Below are 17,384 nucleotides of genomic sequence, written 5' to 3'. Positions count from 1 at the left end.
TTTCTTTATGAGCTTCTTGATTTGCAAGGCATGTGGCCTCATAGCGTGGATATAGCAAATGTTTGTTTTCCATTGTAGGTGCAAGTAACTAAGCTGATAAATTTCGTTGCTAAAATATAAAATTTATTTTTCTCGCTAAAACATGATATTTTGACATATCAAAGAGTTTTAGCTACGAATAGAGTTCATCGCTAAAACTACTTTTTGCAACGAAATATATTTTTGTCATTAAAATATGCTCTTTTGACATATCAAAGAGTTTTAGCGACGAAATTTATTTGTAGTTTTAACGAGGAAGTTTATTTTCGTCGCTAAAACATGCTCTTTTGGCATATCAAAAAGTTTTAACAATGCATATTTATTTTCATCTACAAAACTTACTTTTTTGCAGATTAAGAGTTTTAGCGATAAATAGATTTCATTGCTAAAACGATTTTGAGTGAAATTTTTTATTTTTTATCAAAAACATGTTTTATTTTTATCGAAAATTTTATTTTAGCAAGAAAGTTTATTTTCGTCACTAAAACATGCTCTTTTGGCGTATGAAAAAGTTTTAACAATGCATATTTATTTTCATCTACAAAACTTACTTTTTTGCAGATTAAGAGTTTTAGCGATGAATAGATTTCGTTACTAAAACGATTTTTAGTGAAAAAAATTTATTTTTATCAAAAACATGCTCTTCTAGCATATCAAAGAGTTTTCGTGGAAAATTTTATTTGTCGCTAAAACTATTTTTAGCGATGAAACGTATTTATTCACTAAAATTATTTTTAGCGATGAAACTTAAAACTATTCTAGTCGCTAAAATTATTCGTCACAATATATCAAATTTTGATTGCAAAAAGTTTGGGCACTAACTTTTTTTGCCGTTTATTTCTTTGTTAATTTTATCTTAGATGAAACGTATTCTCATATTTATGTCTTTTGTTCTCTCGTGGTACACTTGATTTTTATTCAAATCTGCTACACTTTAGCTATGAAAAAACACACAAACATTGCTCAGATGTACCACTAGCTCCCTAATCATTCCTTTGATCAAGATTGACTCTTTAATTGCTTTTGTTAAAATAGTATAGTCAAATTTGGTTGTAAATAGAGCGACCACATATTGCAAAGTAGACTTCTAACTTACTTACTAGTGTTCACCCTAAATAGATACACTATCATTAACCTTCTTCCATCTCAGTCATGTATGGTCAAAATCAACATATCCCTCAATATGTTGGTTATAAAATCCTCTTCTTTTCTGCATAGCACTCCTCTATTTGAGGTTTACCCCAACTACCCCACTAGTATACCACGACTACCCATCACATTTGAATCCTTATAGAAACTGGAGTTTATAACCACAATCTTACAAATAGCCACATTCAAACTCATAATCTTTGAAAATCTTTGGATGAGTACATTTGAAGTGACTTCTAATGGTAGGAGTGGAATTAAAAGAAGTATCGTCGCATAAATAATATTTTGTGTCAGCCATCGCATTTTTTACTTTTTTTTTCTAATTTTTTTTGTTTTTGCTCGAATTAGAAAAAAAAAACACTTAGATTCAAGATTAGGTAGTGATTGGTTTCTGAGAAAATTAAGGAAATATTAAAGGAAAACAATATAGGGTAGAGAATATTTTAACACAGTGAAGTAAGCAAGGGAGTTATCAAAATCTAGTTTCAACTTCTCTTTTATGCATAACTAGCAATTAAACCTATTGTTGCAGGTCAGCTCAGTGTATAGTGTATAATGAATTAACCAGCATTGGCAGGAAAGTTTTGCTTAAAAGAAGTACTTGCCAAGTCATTGATCCACGTGAAATCAATCCTCACCATGCAGTCTTAGCTTTGATCAACGGCAGAAAATATTAGGTAATTAAAGCTAATTTCTTGTCAATATAGCATATAAATGTAAGACATCTAAGCCACTGTGAAGTTGTGTATCAAGCAAGATGCACCCGGTTTTTTTAAATGAAATAAAATATGGAAAAGGAAAATATTAAAATTAAAATAAAGCTAATTTTAATCTTTAGCTTCATAACAAATTTTACGAGTTATTTTTATGTGTTTTAATCAAGTGAACATTAGCAATTTTATAATTCGATTACATATTTTCAATCTTATGAATATCATCGGACAAACAGAAAATATTTGATTATATGATTCTTGTTCTAATAAGAAATCCCTTATTTTAGTGTATTACTGAGAACAAGCTAAAAAAAGAATTTTAAAGGTAAAAAAAAAAAACATGTAAAGTATAAGGCAATTCATATAAACTTGCATGCGTGGATCAAAGTTCATTTAAATACATTCAGGAATCCGTCACTATCAATTTAGATAGTGATTTCTTTTGTAAGGGTTTTAGTAATTAAATTTGTATAAAAATTCAGTTCTAATTAAAAATAATTATCAATCGCAAATCCATATAATCAATTTCATACCATGAAAATAAATATATAATTATTTAAAATGAGCACGACCCTCTATTTTTCATAGCCCCAAAAGTTCATCTCTCCACGCAATGAAAGCTGATTAATTTGGTGTTGAGCATTTGGATCCTCAAACGTCACCCCTTTTGATGAATCCTCTGTCACAAGCCGATCAAGCATCGTCCAATCATTCAGCCCTTGACCGTCTCTTCCTCCGGTGGTTGCAGCAACCATTTGGTGAGTTGCCGTTGGTTCACATGTTCCAACCTCTAACCCCGGCTCACAAGCTTGTTGGTGATGATACCTAAGGTTTTCACTTCCACTCTCGCAATCCCTGCTAGTGTTTGACATGAGTTGCTTCACCATCGCCGCTGGTGAGTCCGCGGTGGACGGGATAGTTGAATAGTTTGGAACTAGGGCTTGTGGTTGGAAGAGACAATATTGAGGTGTTGGTAGCATTTGAGATGTTGAATAATGTAGGGCCAGCTCAGGGTGTTGGCCGCGAAGAAGATATTGGTTTTCTCTTTGCATGAAAGCACTTGTGTGAGACTGGTGATTGTTGCTTGAAGTGTTGTTGAATTGTTGATGATGATGGTGATCGGATGATGATGAGTTGATGTTTGAGCTTTGTTCATTTCCAATCTTGAATAGATTCTTCTTCTTGAAAACCCTACATATCACCCACCCATCTTCCTACAAAAGATAAAATGTGAAAATTAAAACAACATCTTCTGAATTAATTTTTAAAGTAATTCCATCGAAGGAAAATGTACAGAGACATATGCTGAAAATCGTAAATGAATGTTATCTCCTGAGGTGAATGGAAGATATAGGTTGAAAATAGAATTAATAAGCATTCAATAAAAATGATTATTTTTCTCATTCAAATTAAGATTTTCTCTTAATATGAAAAGTTTTTTTCAATATGTGTGTGCTCAGTGCTTTTAGTCATGTGAATTAACAATGAACTTAAAATAGTGGTGAAAAGCTTTATATTAGCATCCATGAAGATGAGACTATACGATATCCTTGATAATAGGTCAACAATAAATATCAAATTATTATCAATTGCAATACAGATTTTATACCCTAATTAATTATAAGCCTAATGTTACTCATTCATGAATACAGGCAATTAAGAAGTTCATATCAGAGAATTATTCTTCAAAGAGAGATATGAAGAGTATAGGTCAAATGGAACACAGGGGTGCACGAAATCAAAGCATTAATTCGTTTTGACTTTTGATCTACACACAAACAGAATACTTAAAACCCTCTAACTTGATGTTGTCATAACAATCACAACATCATCAAAATTAATGAAGACACAAAATGATGAAAAGAAAAGTGGGAACTCACGTTTGATTGGGCATCATCGCCATCTTCAAGCCGATACTCGTGCATAATCCAGTCAGACTTTTGGCCGTGGGGTGCTCTTCCTCTGTAGAACACTAGGGTTTTTCTCATACCAATTTTCTTGTAGCTGTTCCGAATGCACTTGTCTCTCCCTGTTGCCTTCCAAAACCCTGCATTTGTTGCCCTGTTCGTTCTCGACCCCGTTGGGTACTTCCTGTCCTTGTGACTGAAAAAGTACCACTCGTTTTGAGGCGTTGACCCAATCCTGCATCTCTCTGCATGCACGTATTGAATATCGTGTCACGTCAATATTGAGATATAAACTTTGTATTAATTATTGTGACACTTAAACTCTTCCCTCAAATAAGGGATGGAAATTAAATTTTGATCGTTGCATTAAGTTAATTGCTGGTTGACTGAGCCGATTCTGATCCCATGATGGAGACGGATCTGTGAAAAGTGGTCAATGATCTCCAGAGTTTATACCTTTTTTATTTCGAATAGAAATAATTTACGAATCTTCATCAGTTAAAAAGTTTTATAAATCTGAATTGTCAGGAATATTGAACGACTGGTCAATTCAACTATCATTTGGCACTGCAAATTGTGTTTTATTAGATAGAAATTATAAGCAAATTTCATATGATGAAGGCTGAGAAATATGAGTACTATTATAATCTAATAAATCTATATATTTTAATCTTAATGTGGAATCTATTAGCAGAAATCTGCCGACATTTAAAATGTCCATGATGCTTTCAGCTATACTCATAGATGAAATTCAATTTGGCAAAGAATTTTTCAATATAAATGAGACTCTTAAACAGACAATTGGATAATAAATTACTATAAAAAGACAATTGGATGCTAGATTAAGCATAAAATCACATCGAATCAAAACTAAGAAACTAATAATGGTAAAAAAATATTGAAGAAATTGGAATTGTGATTGGTTAATTATTATTATGCCATGGACAAAAGAAAAATTTTCATGATCATTTTAAAGTAGCATTAAAAGTTGAGTAATGCCAACTACTGTTAAAAGTTATATAGTACCAAATTGTCAAAAACTATATGCAATTATGAATTTACGTAGGGTTATTAAAATACAGGGAGAGAGAGAGAGAGAGAGAGAGAGTTGGATTTACATGGGCATTCAAAAGAATTTTTTGTCTGAATCTTTTTAGTTAAAAACAAATCTTATTATTTAAGTTTGGCTTTACTAAAAGAAACATGTATACAGTTGTCCATGTTAATTGATAGCAAGCACAATAATTAGCATTAAAAAGCGTTGGAAATTTTCCAATGGAATTCAAATGAAAATTAAACAACTAAATAAAACTGATATCAGGCAAACTTAATTAAAATTTATGTACCTTGCAACTCCCAAGGTTCCATCTTGTTCAAATCCACCTCTCTAATGACTTCCATATCAAACTTTTGAAACGAAACCTTCTTCCTCAAGTAGTAATGAAGCAGCTCCTCGTCCGTTGGATGAAACCGGAACCCCGGAGGTACACCGCCGCCAGAAGAAGCCATAGCCGCCGTGCCAAGCAGTACTATACTAAATGTTCAACACTTAGTGGTAATAATAATAACAATACTAATAATTCGAAGAATTGAGCGATGGACAGTAAGAAAAATGATGCAAAGCTAGTGGTGATAAAATTTTGGACGTGGGAAATTAAGTTATAAATATGAAGAAGGAAAGATGGTGGTGAGTGGATGTCAACGGTGTATATGGTGATGTGAGAAAGTTGAGAGCCGGTGACTACGGCGGAGGGAATGCTTAAAGCTAGCTATCGTAAAATGCAAGTTTAAGCTTGCATCATATTCTTTTTCTCTACATGCTGCTTTGGAGCGTGAGAATTAAAACTCTCCATTCAAAGACGGTTCCAGAGTAGTACTAACAATGTTGTTATGGTAAAAATTAATATAACATTCTCTAGTGATGTTTCCCGAGCTGAGAAGCTAGCTATGTGGATTATATTACATGCATAAGATGAATAAAATCGTTTTTGTAAAGTGACACATGTTACATAATTACAAAAGACGACTTAGGATGTATAGTTTCTTAATTCTCCGAATTTGAATTTGAACTTATGTAATAATTGGAGAATTTTTAATACGTGTGGATAATAATTCACTTAATGTAAAATTTTTTGAGGTAGTACAAAAAGTTTAATGTTTGAACACTGCTCACATGAGTGGCGAGTGAATCGAGTGACCATCAAGAATATATATAATTTTTTTTATGTCTCTGTCATGTGTGTTATGATCGGACTATAATTGAAAAAAAAAAGAAATATGTGGGTATTTTTATTTTATGAAGATTTACTTATTTATATGTTCTGATATAATGAATAGCAGCAGTTTTAGTTATCTCAAATTTATAAAAAAATATATCTCCAATGAATTACCTTGTAAAGTGACTTTCACAAAGTGGATGGTGATTTTGTAGAATCATTCATTTATTTTAATTTAACTATTTCTAATCATTTAGCATAATTTTTTTTAGATCACTAACATTACTCAATTAATAATATCTTTTTTATTTTATTTGTTATTTAACATACACACACTAAGAAAGATCGTGCTCATGACATAAGTTCTAAGAAAACTGCTCTTCACCACTCGAGCTAAGCCTTAGCCTCACTCAATCATTAATATCTAACCGATCACAAATGAGTTTTTTTGTTTTTTTACCTTTTCCGTTTGCATGCAAATAATTTGTATACAACGTGCACGCGCTTCACGCACTTGGGCTAGCACCTTGACACTATTGTTAATTATAGTTCAACGTAAGTATTTAAAGAGATAAATGATCCCGATAAAATAAGAAATAATATTAATTATGGTGGATATTTGATTGTTCCCAAAGCAAGAGCTTGGAAAAACAGCTACAACTTCTTGGGATTTTCACTTTTTATTGGGCGGCCTTAATTTTATAACCTAATATAATCTTAATTATTCTATTAAATTCATATTATGTTCATTAATTTATGATATTATTGAGTTAGAAATTAATATAATAAACAACAATAGTTGGAGACGCAGTCGCAATTGCTAGGGTTTGCACATGCGGCTACGACTTTGAGAGCTTGCAGATTAATTTTCTTGATTCAATTGCACGCTTTCTTCCTGTTCAAAATTCTTAAGTTGTTGTTAATATTAATTAAATTATCCCTTAACTACATTTAAAATACGAGTGAGTTTGATTTGATTGATGAATTAAGCTGTTTCTTTTGGTATTGATGATGATGAGGATTGAATAATAAAGATCGAGCCTTAATTAGAATCTAGAATTAATTGTACACATAGGAACCACATGGCATGATTTGTACGATGGAGATTTCATGGAAAATTCATCTTTATTCTAGTTCATGAACTAGTGGTACTCACTGACTTTGGTATCATTTCCATAATATTGTTTTTGAAAAAAAAAAAGGGTTTTGTGACAGTTAATCATAGGAGTTTGGGGGAGCTAAAACTAATTTATTCAAAGTTTAGCTCGAAAATAAGTAGTTACATTAAATTTATTACTGTTTTCTTTTTTTTTATTATTAAAAAAGTTGGAGCCAGCAAAGTTCAAATTAATTTTCTCCAATCTTACTCAAGATTTAAATTCAATTGACTAACTAAATAAAAGTTACTTAAAAAACATCCTTCAAATTCCTTGTAGTGTCTCAATCTTATATATTTAACTAATCCTATTCTCAATTGATTATTGTTGGATTATCTTCTTATAACATGATTGATCGAGGCAAGCCTTTTTTTTCCCATCAATTTTCATATTTTACTTTATTTCTCTTATTTTAGAAAAAAGAAAATTCACTTTTAGTTACATATAGTGTAATATACACAAACTCATAAGTAGTTACACGTGACAATTCAATTATTTCACATACTACAACATTTTATTTTTGTGTGACGATTCAAGGTTTATTGTATATTACTGATAATGTAACATACAATGACCTTTGTGTTATACTTTTACATAGGCAATTATCCCACATATGTCAAATATAAATGGCGTGTTTTGATAATTAAGAGGATTATAAGTTAAGACTCATAACTTTGACTTCATTCAGTGGTCAAAATCGGTTTTATGGAAATTTACTTACGGATTTATTCATTTATTTCTGCAAGACAACTGTGATTTAACATTAATTGCCTGGATAACTTCCTGAAGTTATCTAATTATTTCGTCTAATTAATCAAAGAGTAATTGTTTAAAGACAATTAGTGCTAGCCGTTTGTTCAAGTGTGAACTCCGTGTGGTATCTGGTATGCGCACACACCAACATGAGAAATTGTTATACAAATGATTAATGAAGCATGCATATTTCTGAAAACCTTTTATTTATTCAATCAATGAACGGAGCTCTTTTAAATTTGAAGACTTAACAAGGAATTTAAATTTTCATACTCATTTTCTCAATAAAACTATCACTTGATTGTTTATGGAAAAAATATTTTTGGGCAAATTGTACAATACATTTTTTATCATGAAATAAGATGCATTTAATTTAAATAAAAGGGGAATGATACGTAGGTTTATATTTTTTTTCGGTTTTACCATTTATGTCCCTATTTAAAAATTTAAGTTGAAAAATCCCTTTCCTTTTCTAAACTATCCATCAAAATATCATACATTCCTAATAAATTTAAGGTAAAAGGACATCAAAATCCCCTTTAATTTGACAAAAAAAAAAGATCATGGAGACCCCTTGTTTTAAAAAATAGTTACAAAGACCTCTTTTTAAAATGCACAGACTCTTTTTTATTACGAGAAATGATCATACAAAATCTATTTGGGATAGATAAACCCTTCTTCGTGTTTAGAAATAATTATAGACTGATTTAGACTCTCAAACTTATTTAGAAAAGAAGCCTGTGTGGCACATAAGGGGTCTGTGTAATTATTTCTAAAAACACGGAGTTTTCTGTGATTATTTCATCACACCTTGGTGTGTTGGTGTCTTTTAATATCGTGCTTACATACACATATGTATGTGTATACGCACACACACACACACACACACACATGTATGTGTGTGTTAGAATACTTTAACTTAAATTTTTAGATTTAAAATTTTAACATAAATCTTGATCCATTCATGTAAAAAGAATCTACTAGTGAATGAATAATACTTTGTCGCAATCATGTGGAATGTTAAAAAAAAATTTTGAGATAACAAAATCATGATAATTTTTTATAATTAAAAAGAAAAAAATTCCATTTCATGTCCAATCGATATAACTAACTCGCACCCTCCCTCTCACATGACCTCAAGTCTCGCTCACTCAGAATCCTTTTTCCCGCCAAATCCCCCACTCTCCATTGTGCTCCCTCCACCGCGCTCTCTATCTGCTCCGATCCAGAGCCCTAAAAAACCTCCGCCCTCCGATCAAATCTCCGACTCCGGTAAATTCTTTGTTCTTTCACTCATTTTGCAATAAACCTTTTACTTTTATTTAACAATTTCACGCCTCATTTTTGCTTGTTTCAGTTTCAATCAATTTCTTGAAAAATCGACAATGATAAAGACAATGATGACAGAATAGAAAAGCAGAGGCTGATACTCGAAGAGAACAAGCAATGGAAGGAGAACACACCGTTTCTATACGATCTGATCATCATTCACGTGCTTCAGTGGCCGTCTCCGACCGTCGAGTGGTTTCCTGGAACTGAGAAGCCGGTCGGCCAAGACTACACCGTCCAGAAGGTGATTCTTGGGACGGACACTTGCGGTCAAGCACCTGATTATCTAATGCTTGCTCAAGTGAAGCCTCGTCTCCAAGACACCGAAATTGGTATCCAATCTCTTGATCTTGATGGCAATCGCTCCGAATATGCCAGCTCGTCCGGTGTCGCCAGTGCTAAGGTTAAAAAAAATATTAATAGACAATTAAGTCAATTAAATCAAAAAGATTTAATAATTGCATGATGAATCTTGAGTCATAACTTTTCATTTTATTGCATCTTGCTAATTAGTAGTATAAGACAATAATGTATAAATTCTCTTGTTTAAATTTGGTCCTTTTAACTCTTACTAAAAAAAGTTAATTAAAAATAGAAATTGTCAACTGCAATGCACAACAATATTTGAGCAATTCTATGTATAATACGTTGCTGCTATGAATTAATTTCAAAAAATTGTGGACATTTAAATGAGAGAGTAACTCATGATATACTAATTTCATGAAGTTTTGGTCGCCGTATCAGGTTTATTCTAGCTATTTTTGGAATGGATCAATTTCAATGGAAGTCTAGGTTTGCATATGTCGATTATGCACTAATGTTTCTTTGTGATCCTCTTGATTTTTGAAGACTGGGGCCTCAATAGTGTGAATATAGCAAATGTTTGTCTTCCATCGTAGGTGCAAGTAATTAAGCTAATAAATCATCATGGAGAGGTAAATCGGACTCGTTTTATGCCCCAAAACCCATCTACTATTGCCACCAGGAGTCTTAGTGGAGATGTCTATTTGTTTAATTCTCGCGAGCACCCATCTAAGCCTCTGGATAGTGCATTCAGTCCTGACTTGAGGCTGAGGGGCCTCACCTCGGAAGGATCTGGGTTGTCATGGAGCAAATTCAAGGAGGGCCATTTGCTCAGTGGTGCTTATGATTCTCAAATATGTTGTGCGACATTGCTGCAGCTCCTAATAATAAGGCTCTTGATGCTTTGCGGACTTTTAAGGTACAATTCTCCATGAATAATGAACTTGTGCAGTTTGTGTTATATGCCTAATGGTAGAAACAGAGTTAGGAATGCAGAATGCAGAGTATCATGCTGCAAAAATCTGATCTTAGTGATTCATTTGACTGAATAAAGCTCCTGATCTGCTAAAAGTTTTTAGAATTCTTATTCCCAATTAACTAGACAGTTCATTAAGTGTATATCTGCAAGCATTGCTGTGTAATTATGAGGTATTGACAATGATATTGATAAAATAGGTTAACAATGCTGGTGTAGAGGATGTAGCGTGGCATATGAAGCATAATTACTTGTTTGGCTCTGTTGGGGATGATAATACCTGCTTGTATGGGATCTACAACAGCCATCAGCGAAATATCCTATCCAAGATGTTATTGCTCACCAGAAGGAGGTGGATATATCTATCTAAAATTTTCGAGCTCCCTCATGAATTCGGATGTGGTTGCATGTAGACAAATGTAAATAGAAAAGGCTTCACCATTTGCTGAAATGTAACCAGGAAAGTCAATATTTAACTACATAACTTATTGCTTCTCTAAAGTTGTCCCTCTATCTTCAACTTTGCTTCAACTGGGGGCGCTAAGTGTCTCTTATCATCGTGTGGTGCATACATATTTCCTGTAGCATTACAGGGAACTCCTTCTGTAAGAATCAAAATTATCACTTAGATGTACGAGTCTGTTTGTTTTGGTTGATTCATGTCAAGTAATACATCTTGTCATGCTTAGCTAGAATCCTGAAAATATGAAATCATTTTGTAATTCAAGAAGAAAATGAAATTAATTTGGATCTTTTAGTCCTCAATTAATTTTATGTAAGTTATCTTGCCTCCCCTGTGTGTTAACTTGTTAAGTTCATATTAACATTGTGAGATAGGTTAAAATTACGTCTGTGACTTAGTGTAATTGTCATATTATGTTAGGTTAATTGCTTAGCTTTCAATCCCCACAATGAATGGATATTGGAAACTGATTCTTCTGATACAACTGTTAAGTTTTTTGATCTGATTGGCAACCCAATCCACACATTTGATACTCACAAGAGGAGTTCACCCCTTGCACATTCATATCATGCTATTATATATATATATATAGAGAGAGAGAGAGAGAGAGAGAGAGAGTGTGTTTGGCATTTGGATCACTTTTATTCTTCTTCAATCTTACTAATGAACTTCTCCTTTTTCGTTATTGGATGATATGTACACAAGAGGGACGAAGTTTCCCAAGTTGGTTGGAGCCCCCAGAATGAGACCGTCCTAGCTTCTTCTTGTGCTGGTAGAAGGGTATTGGTGTAGGATCCAAGCAGGTTTGTGCTTCAAGTCCGTTGAATTGTTTCATAATTTTCGATTCAATACTGAGGTCCTTTACAGAAACTAGTGGATCATGAATAACAAAATTTAGATGTGGGAAGATTGATTATGTGCTGTGTGTTCCTACTTCCCTTTATCCTTGTTAATTTTTTTTGTCTTTTGCAGGATTGGTGAAGAACAATCCCCAGAGGAAGCTGCTGAGGGTCCACCAGAGTTGCTCTTTATCCGTGGTGGTCACACGAGTAAAATTTATGATTTTTCATGGAACCCTTGCGAAGATTGGATTATTGCCAGTGTAGCTGAAGACAACATTATTCAAATATGGCAGATGGCTGATCACATCTACAACGATGAGGATGAAGATGATCTTCCTGAAGATAACTCCCCTAAAGGTTCTTAACTAATTGAGCTGTAAAGAAATTGTCTGTGGCAGAATGAAGCTGTAGTTTTTATTTTTGTTTTTTACATGTATAGTTTTGATGTATGCTATATATTTCACTGTCCATTCATTACCTCCATCAAATGTATTCTTTTGATAAACATATGCTGAACTAATTGTTGGTAACAAGCATTCACATTCTTTTGTTGCATGTTTTTCTTGCTCTTTTTCTCTCTGCTTCCAATTGTCCTCTTCTCCTCCTCCTTTCCTCTCTCTTCAATAGTTTGGAGTCTCTTTTAATGCAAAGGAAAAAAAAGTGCAATTTTTTTACATTCTTTTCATAAATTTGGCATTCTTATGTAACTCTTGATATATTTGTGAAATTTCTAAAGCTCTGAAGCAATAAATTAACAATATTTATTAAAAAAACTAATGAGATAAGTTTTAAAACTTCGATTTTCATTGAATGTGATGAATCATAATAAAAAAATGATACAATGTTTAATTCACAAAAAAAGTTACATAATTTATGTTCTGAAAATAGAAACCATATGTCAAACAAGTTTCACATAAGTAAATTTATATGATCAAGTTTTAAACGACATGTCATATATAGTTTTGCTCTAGGAAAATTTATTTAGCACATGTCATCTTGATGCTTACAATAAAAACGACAAGTCACACAATATTTGCACGGGTCCTGGATGGAAGTGTCAGATTGCACCATATATAGTTATACAATTGTACGATATGTTATCTAGTCCGTAACTTATATGCGACGTAGCGTACAATTACTGAAAAGAGATACGCTATGTCGTACAAGTTCCAAAATATTTAAGAAATCCTACCGGTTTGGTACTTGATTGTTTCTCCTAAGTTATTGTAAAGATAAACTTAATTGGTCATTTATCCTATTGCAGTTATTCTTAAAATATGGTCAGAGTGCACGCTATGTTGGCATATTGGAGGAACATCTTAAGTTTCATCATGCATCTGATGCTGATTTGAGTGTGATTGATCTACTAGTTGCCATACTCATGGAAAATAATGCTTATGACAAAACTCTCTAACATATTGGACGTGCACAAATTGTCCGTTTTTCAAGAAAGAACTACCTTTGAAATTAAAAGTAAAAGCAGGAATCTGCTACCTTTATAATGACCCGTCCCGAGCTCCACAGAGTAAATCTAACTACATCTCAAATATATATATACACTAAAAAATAAATAATCATTTACAAGCCACAAATTTTAGTCTCAATGTAATTTTATTACACAAACTGAAGTGGAAGAATTTAAAATTTATGTCAAACTATCGACCATCCTTAATTCAAGTCTTCTTTGTCTCTCATCATGAATTAATCATGATTTTTGAAAACTGAATTACAATAAACTATAAGTACGAAACTCAGTAAGTAAACTAGTTATATACCAATATATCATACATACATACATACATATATACATACATACATACAATGCAAATTGATGATGTGTCATGGTATTCGAAAATATTGTAAAACAAATAATCGAAATCTCATTATGTCATTTTCAAACTTTTACATTTTCTTTCAAATCACTTACTTGGGTTACCTTGATTCGATTCCCACTTAGTAGGACACTCCCTTAACTTTCATACACTTTGGGCTTCGCGACGACACGTCACTCGCTCACTTATCTCTTAACTATAATATAACACCCAGAGTGTCCTCCACTAAGCGAGTAACGAATTCAAGCATCCAAGCTAAAATTGTAAAACATATTTTCTTTCTTCAAATTCTCTTTGTTAAAATCCACTTTCTCATTTTATAGAAAACATAATGCATTTTCGAGCTCATACCAATGAAACAAAACATTCACACATATATATGCCAATGTCCATAAACAGTTAAACACACATAACAACACATCACATAAATATATGGGTAAAACATATAAATCTATATCCGTATATATCAAAATAAACTTTTTAAACATGACAAACATATATATTGTTTATTATGATTTGTTTAAAAATATAGTTTACTTACCTTTAACAACCTCGAGAAATAAATGCGTATCAATATCATCAACCTAAAATCAATAAAAATACTCTCATAAGAATAAAATTAAATCATAACCATAAACTCTAATATTTTCAAATTTCTCAATTTACACATATTCTAAATTTAACCTCAAATAATCTCAGTTTAAATCATAAATTGCCCAAATACCCTCGAAATCATAATATATCAAATTATCCTCAAAATTATAAATTACTAAATTATCCTTGAAATCATCATTTACCAAATTATCCTTGAAATCATAAATTACATAATTAACCTCGAAATTCCAAAATTATAAATTACTAAATATCCTCAATTACCAAAATATCTACAAATTCTCAAATTATAAAATTACCTTCAAATTTTAAAAAATTACCAAAATGCCTTTGAATTCAAAATTACCAAAATACCCCTAAAATCGCAATTTACCACTTTAACCTCAAAAGCATAAATTACCAACTTATCCTCAATTTCAGCAATTACTAAAATATCCACAATGTCTGAAATTACAAAATTGCCCTTAAGTGCGAAATTACCGAAATGCCCTTGCCGGTAAACGGTGACCGAAAGTCAACCGACGACGACGGGAAGCTCGAGTTACACACGTCTGGCCGACCTGACGCCAACGGTATCGGTGGTGACCTCCGACGTGCGGCGACGACACTGGAATCTAGCTGGGAAACCACGAATGCTCAAGTGGTCGATCGGCGGCAAAATGACGTCCCCGACGGTATTGGATAGTCGGAAATGACAGAGGGAAATGTGAGAAACAAAACCCAAGCTGTGGCACGGCCTAATTTTGGCGAAATCAACGGCGACGGAGGTGGTTGAGGCGTGGGTTTTCAAGCTTCGATTGCTGGCGTTTCGACAATTTTCAGGCTTCTAGGACGGCGGGAATGTGATGGTCGGCCTCTAAGATTCACATCGGCACCTTGTTTGGTCCGAACGGTGGCAGGAATAGCGAGTTCCAACCGGGTCACGTTCGCAGGTCGGTTCGGGTCGCGGTCAAACCGGGTCAGCTTGTTCTCTCTGTCTCTCTCTCTTTTTATAAAGGTGTGGGTACAACCTTCGTCTTGGAAATATGGAGAAGGCTAAGGTTTGTTATGTCTGTATGCTAAATTGCTAATTGTTCAATATGGAGCAGGCTGTAATTGGCATGAATTTGGTTTCAAAATATAATGTTAAAGAATATCTTAAATTGCTATATATAGTATGGTTAGGATCAATCTATGGGTTGCACATGGCTTGCTGCAGAGCTTATAGGAATATGATGGCTTCCTGAGGGAGAAGAGAAACCTTGGATTTCATAATTGATTTGATTGGAAATTCTATTTCTTTTTGATGAGTACACCTCATATTCCATTTTATAAAATGTTGTTACAATAAAACGGGAAAATGGCTGTTAATCCTCTTGAGTTTCTGGCTGTTTCCTGGATACTCTTTTAATGCGCAATATCACTAAGATCACACTTATTTTGATTTGTCTTTGCTTCAAGGTCAGGTTTTGTTTGCTTACATTTTCTTCATTACGTAACAATTCTGCATAATGTATCAGTTGGACTATCTTTACTCCATAGTATATCTCTGGCAATTAAACTAAGATCATGCATCTTTTGATTTTTCCTTGCTGCAGGGTCAGATTTCGTTTGGTTACAGTTTCTTCGTTACGGAACAATTCTGCAGATGTGGAAATGCTGATTTCAGTTCTGCAATTGAATGTATTTTAAAGTTTACGTATTTATCGTGAAATATCATCAACTACTTGTCCAGTTGAAGTTTCCAATACTGGTTTTTGACATGGTTTTACCATTCAATTTCAAATAACAAAAATTTCTCTTCTAGGTGGTTTTCCTTCTGCCAGCACCCATGCCGCGTTAATCCCTAAGCATCGAGCAGCTGCAGATGTATCCAAGCGTCAGTCTGCATCAAGACCTGCCTGGCTTTTGGGTCTTGAAATAGTGACTGGTGGAATGTTTGGTTTTCTCTTTCTTATTGCTGCTGTCACCGCACTTCAGAGAAGCAGATGCAAACATTCTACTATAATCCCTTGGAAGGAATTGGCCAGTGTGAAGGATCATGTATTCATTACTTGGCGATTAATATGTCTGCCTCAGTTCCAGTTCAGTTTATTACCCAACAAAATATTTATTAAAACGGTGGGATTGTCGTACAGATTCTGAGATTTGGAAAGTAGCCTATGAAGACTTCAGCAACATCATTGGCTCTTCACCAGACAGTTTGATCTGCAAGGGCACCATGAAGGTTGGTGGGCCTGAGATTGCTTTGATATCCATCTGCATTAATGAAGAACATTGGGCTGTCTATCTTGAGCTCTATTTAACTACAGGAAGTTTAAATGTAAAGCCTGACACCGAGTCAAAGTTATAAACTTGGAAAAATGAAATGTAAAGTTTTCAGCTGTATGGACTTTCGGGTGGCAGACTTGGCAAGAATAAATCGCAAGAATACATGAAAGTTATTTTGCTATTGTGGAGAGAGCTCCCCATTTACAGGAATGTTGGCTTTCAATTATGCACCAAATGGAACACCATATGAGCATCTACATTGTAAGTCAAGTTTATTTTTTACAGAATTAGTTTATCTACAATGTTTCATTATTTTAAACCTGAGCATCCAATGTGGCTGCAGATGGAGGACGATGCCAACTCGCTTGGGCACGGAATTTGAAAATTGTTATAGGCATTGCTCGTGGACTCAGTTATCTCCATACAGAACTTGACCCACCATTTACGACTATATCAGAGTTGAATTCGAATTCTAGTGCTGTATATGTTACTGAAGACTCTCTCCCAAGGTATCCTTATCCCAAGTGCCTTTGTCTGTTCTCTTATTTTCAAGTATAATAATGCCAGCAATTTAAATCTACGTGATTGAACGAGTGTTTAAGATGCCACTTTTGGCTTATTCATGCCAAAACGAATCTATCAAATGTTATTTATTTATTTATATTTTGGACAGTGGAATCGTGATAAGGTTTAGTTCTGCTTCTTAAACAGCATTTCTTTCATAGCATCTACGTTTTTAGGAACATCTTTTGGCTTCTACTGCAGCCGTTGGCTTTTGAAAGTTGGAAGACAATTCTTGCAAGAGCAGCGAACTCCGGCACACACTTGACATCCAAGATGCTA

General features: G+C 33.5%; 1 protein-coding gene, 1 long non-coding RNA gene and 1 pseudogene across 3 annotated transcripts; 1 reads left to right on the top strand and 2 right to left on the bottom strand.

Annotated features, from left to right (window-relative positions):
* Positions 1-2,259: 2,259 nt before the first annotated feature.
* LOC102631056 (protein BEARSKIN2) lies at positions 2,260-5,696 on the bottom strand. The gene is made up of 3 exons (XM_025098513.2): positions 5,155-5,696; positions 3,782-4,053; positions 2,260-3,115 (listed from the first exon to the last, which is right to left on the bottom strand). The coding sequence occupies exons 1-3, from the start codon at positions 5,315-5,317 to the stop codon at positions 2,477-2,479; spliced, it is 1,074 nt and encodes a 357-aa protein (XP_024954281.2). The 5' UTR covers positions 5,318-5,696; the 3' UTR covers positions 2,260-2,476.
* A 3,368-nt stretch (positions 5,697-9,064) lies between these two features.
* Positions 9,065-12,404, top strand: LOC102609661 (WD-40 repeat-containing protein MSI1-like; annotated as a pseudogene).
* A 904-nt stretch (positions 12,405-13,308) lies between these two features.
* Positions 13,309-15,519, bottom strand: LOC127901261 (uncharacterized). 2 transcript variants are annotated; one of them, XR_008053407.1, is made up of 3 exons: positions 14,772-15,488; positions 14,221-14,263; positions 13,309-13,568 (listed from the first exon to the last, which is right to left on the bottom strand). It is a non-coding gene; the product is annotated as an uncharacterized LOC127901261 (long non-coding RNA). The 2 variants fall into 2 exon arrangements; XR_008053406.1 differs by lacking the exon at positions 13,309-13,568 and having other exon boundaries at positions 14,124-14,263; positions 14,772-15,519.
* Positions 15,520-17,384: the final 1,865 nt, after the last annotated feature.

The sequence above is a fragment of the Citrus sinensis genome, chromosome 3, assembly GCF_022201045.2.
Source record: "Citrus sinensis cultivar Valencia sweet orange chromosome 3, DVS_A1.0, whole genome shotgun sequence".
Taxonomy (NCBI): domain Eukaryota; kingdom Viridiplantae; phylum Streptophyta; class Magnoliopsida; order Sapindales; family Rutaceae; genus Citrus; species Citrus sinensis.
The sequence above is the reverse complement of the archived record's forward strand: the minus strand, read 5'-3'. Positions and strand labels throughout refer to the sequence as shown.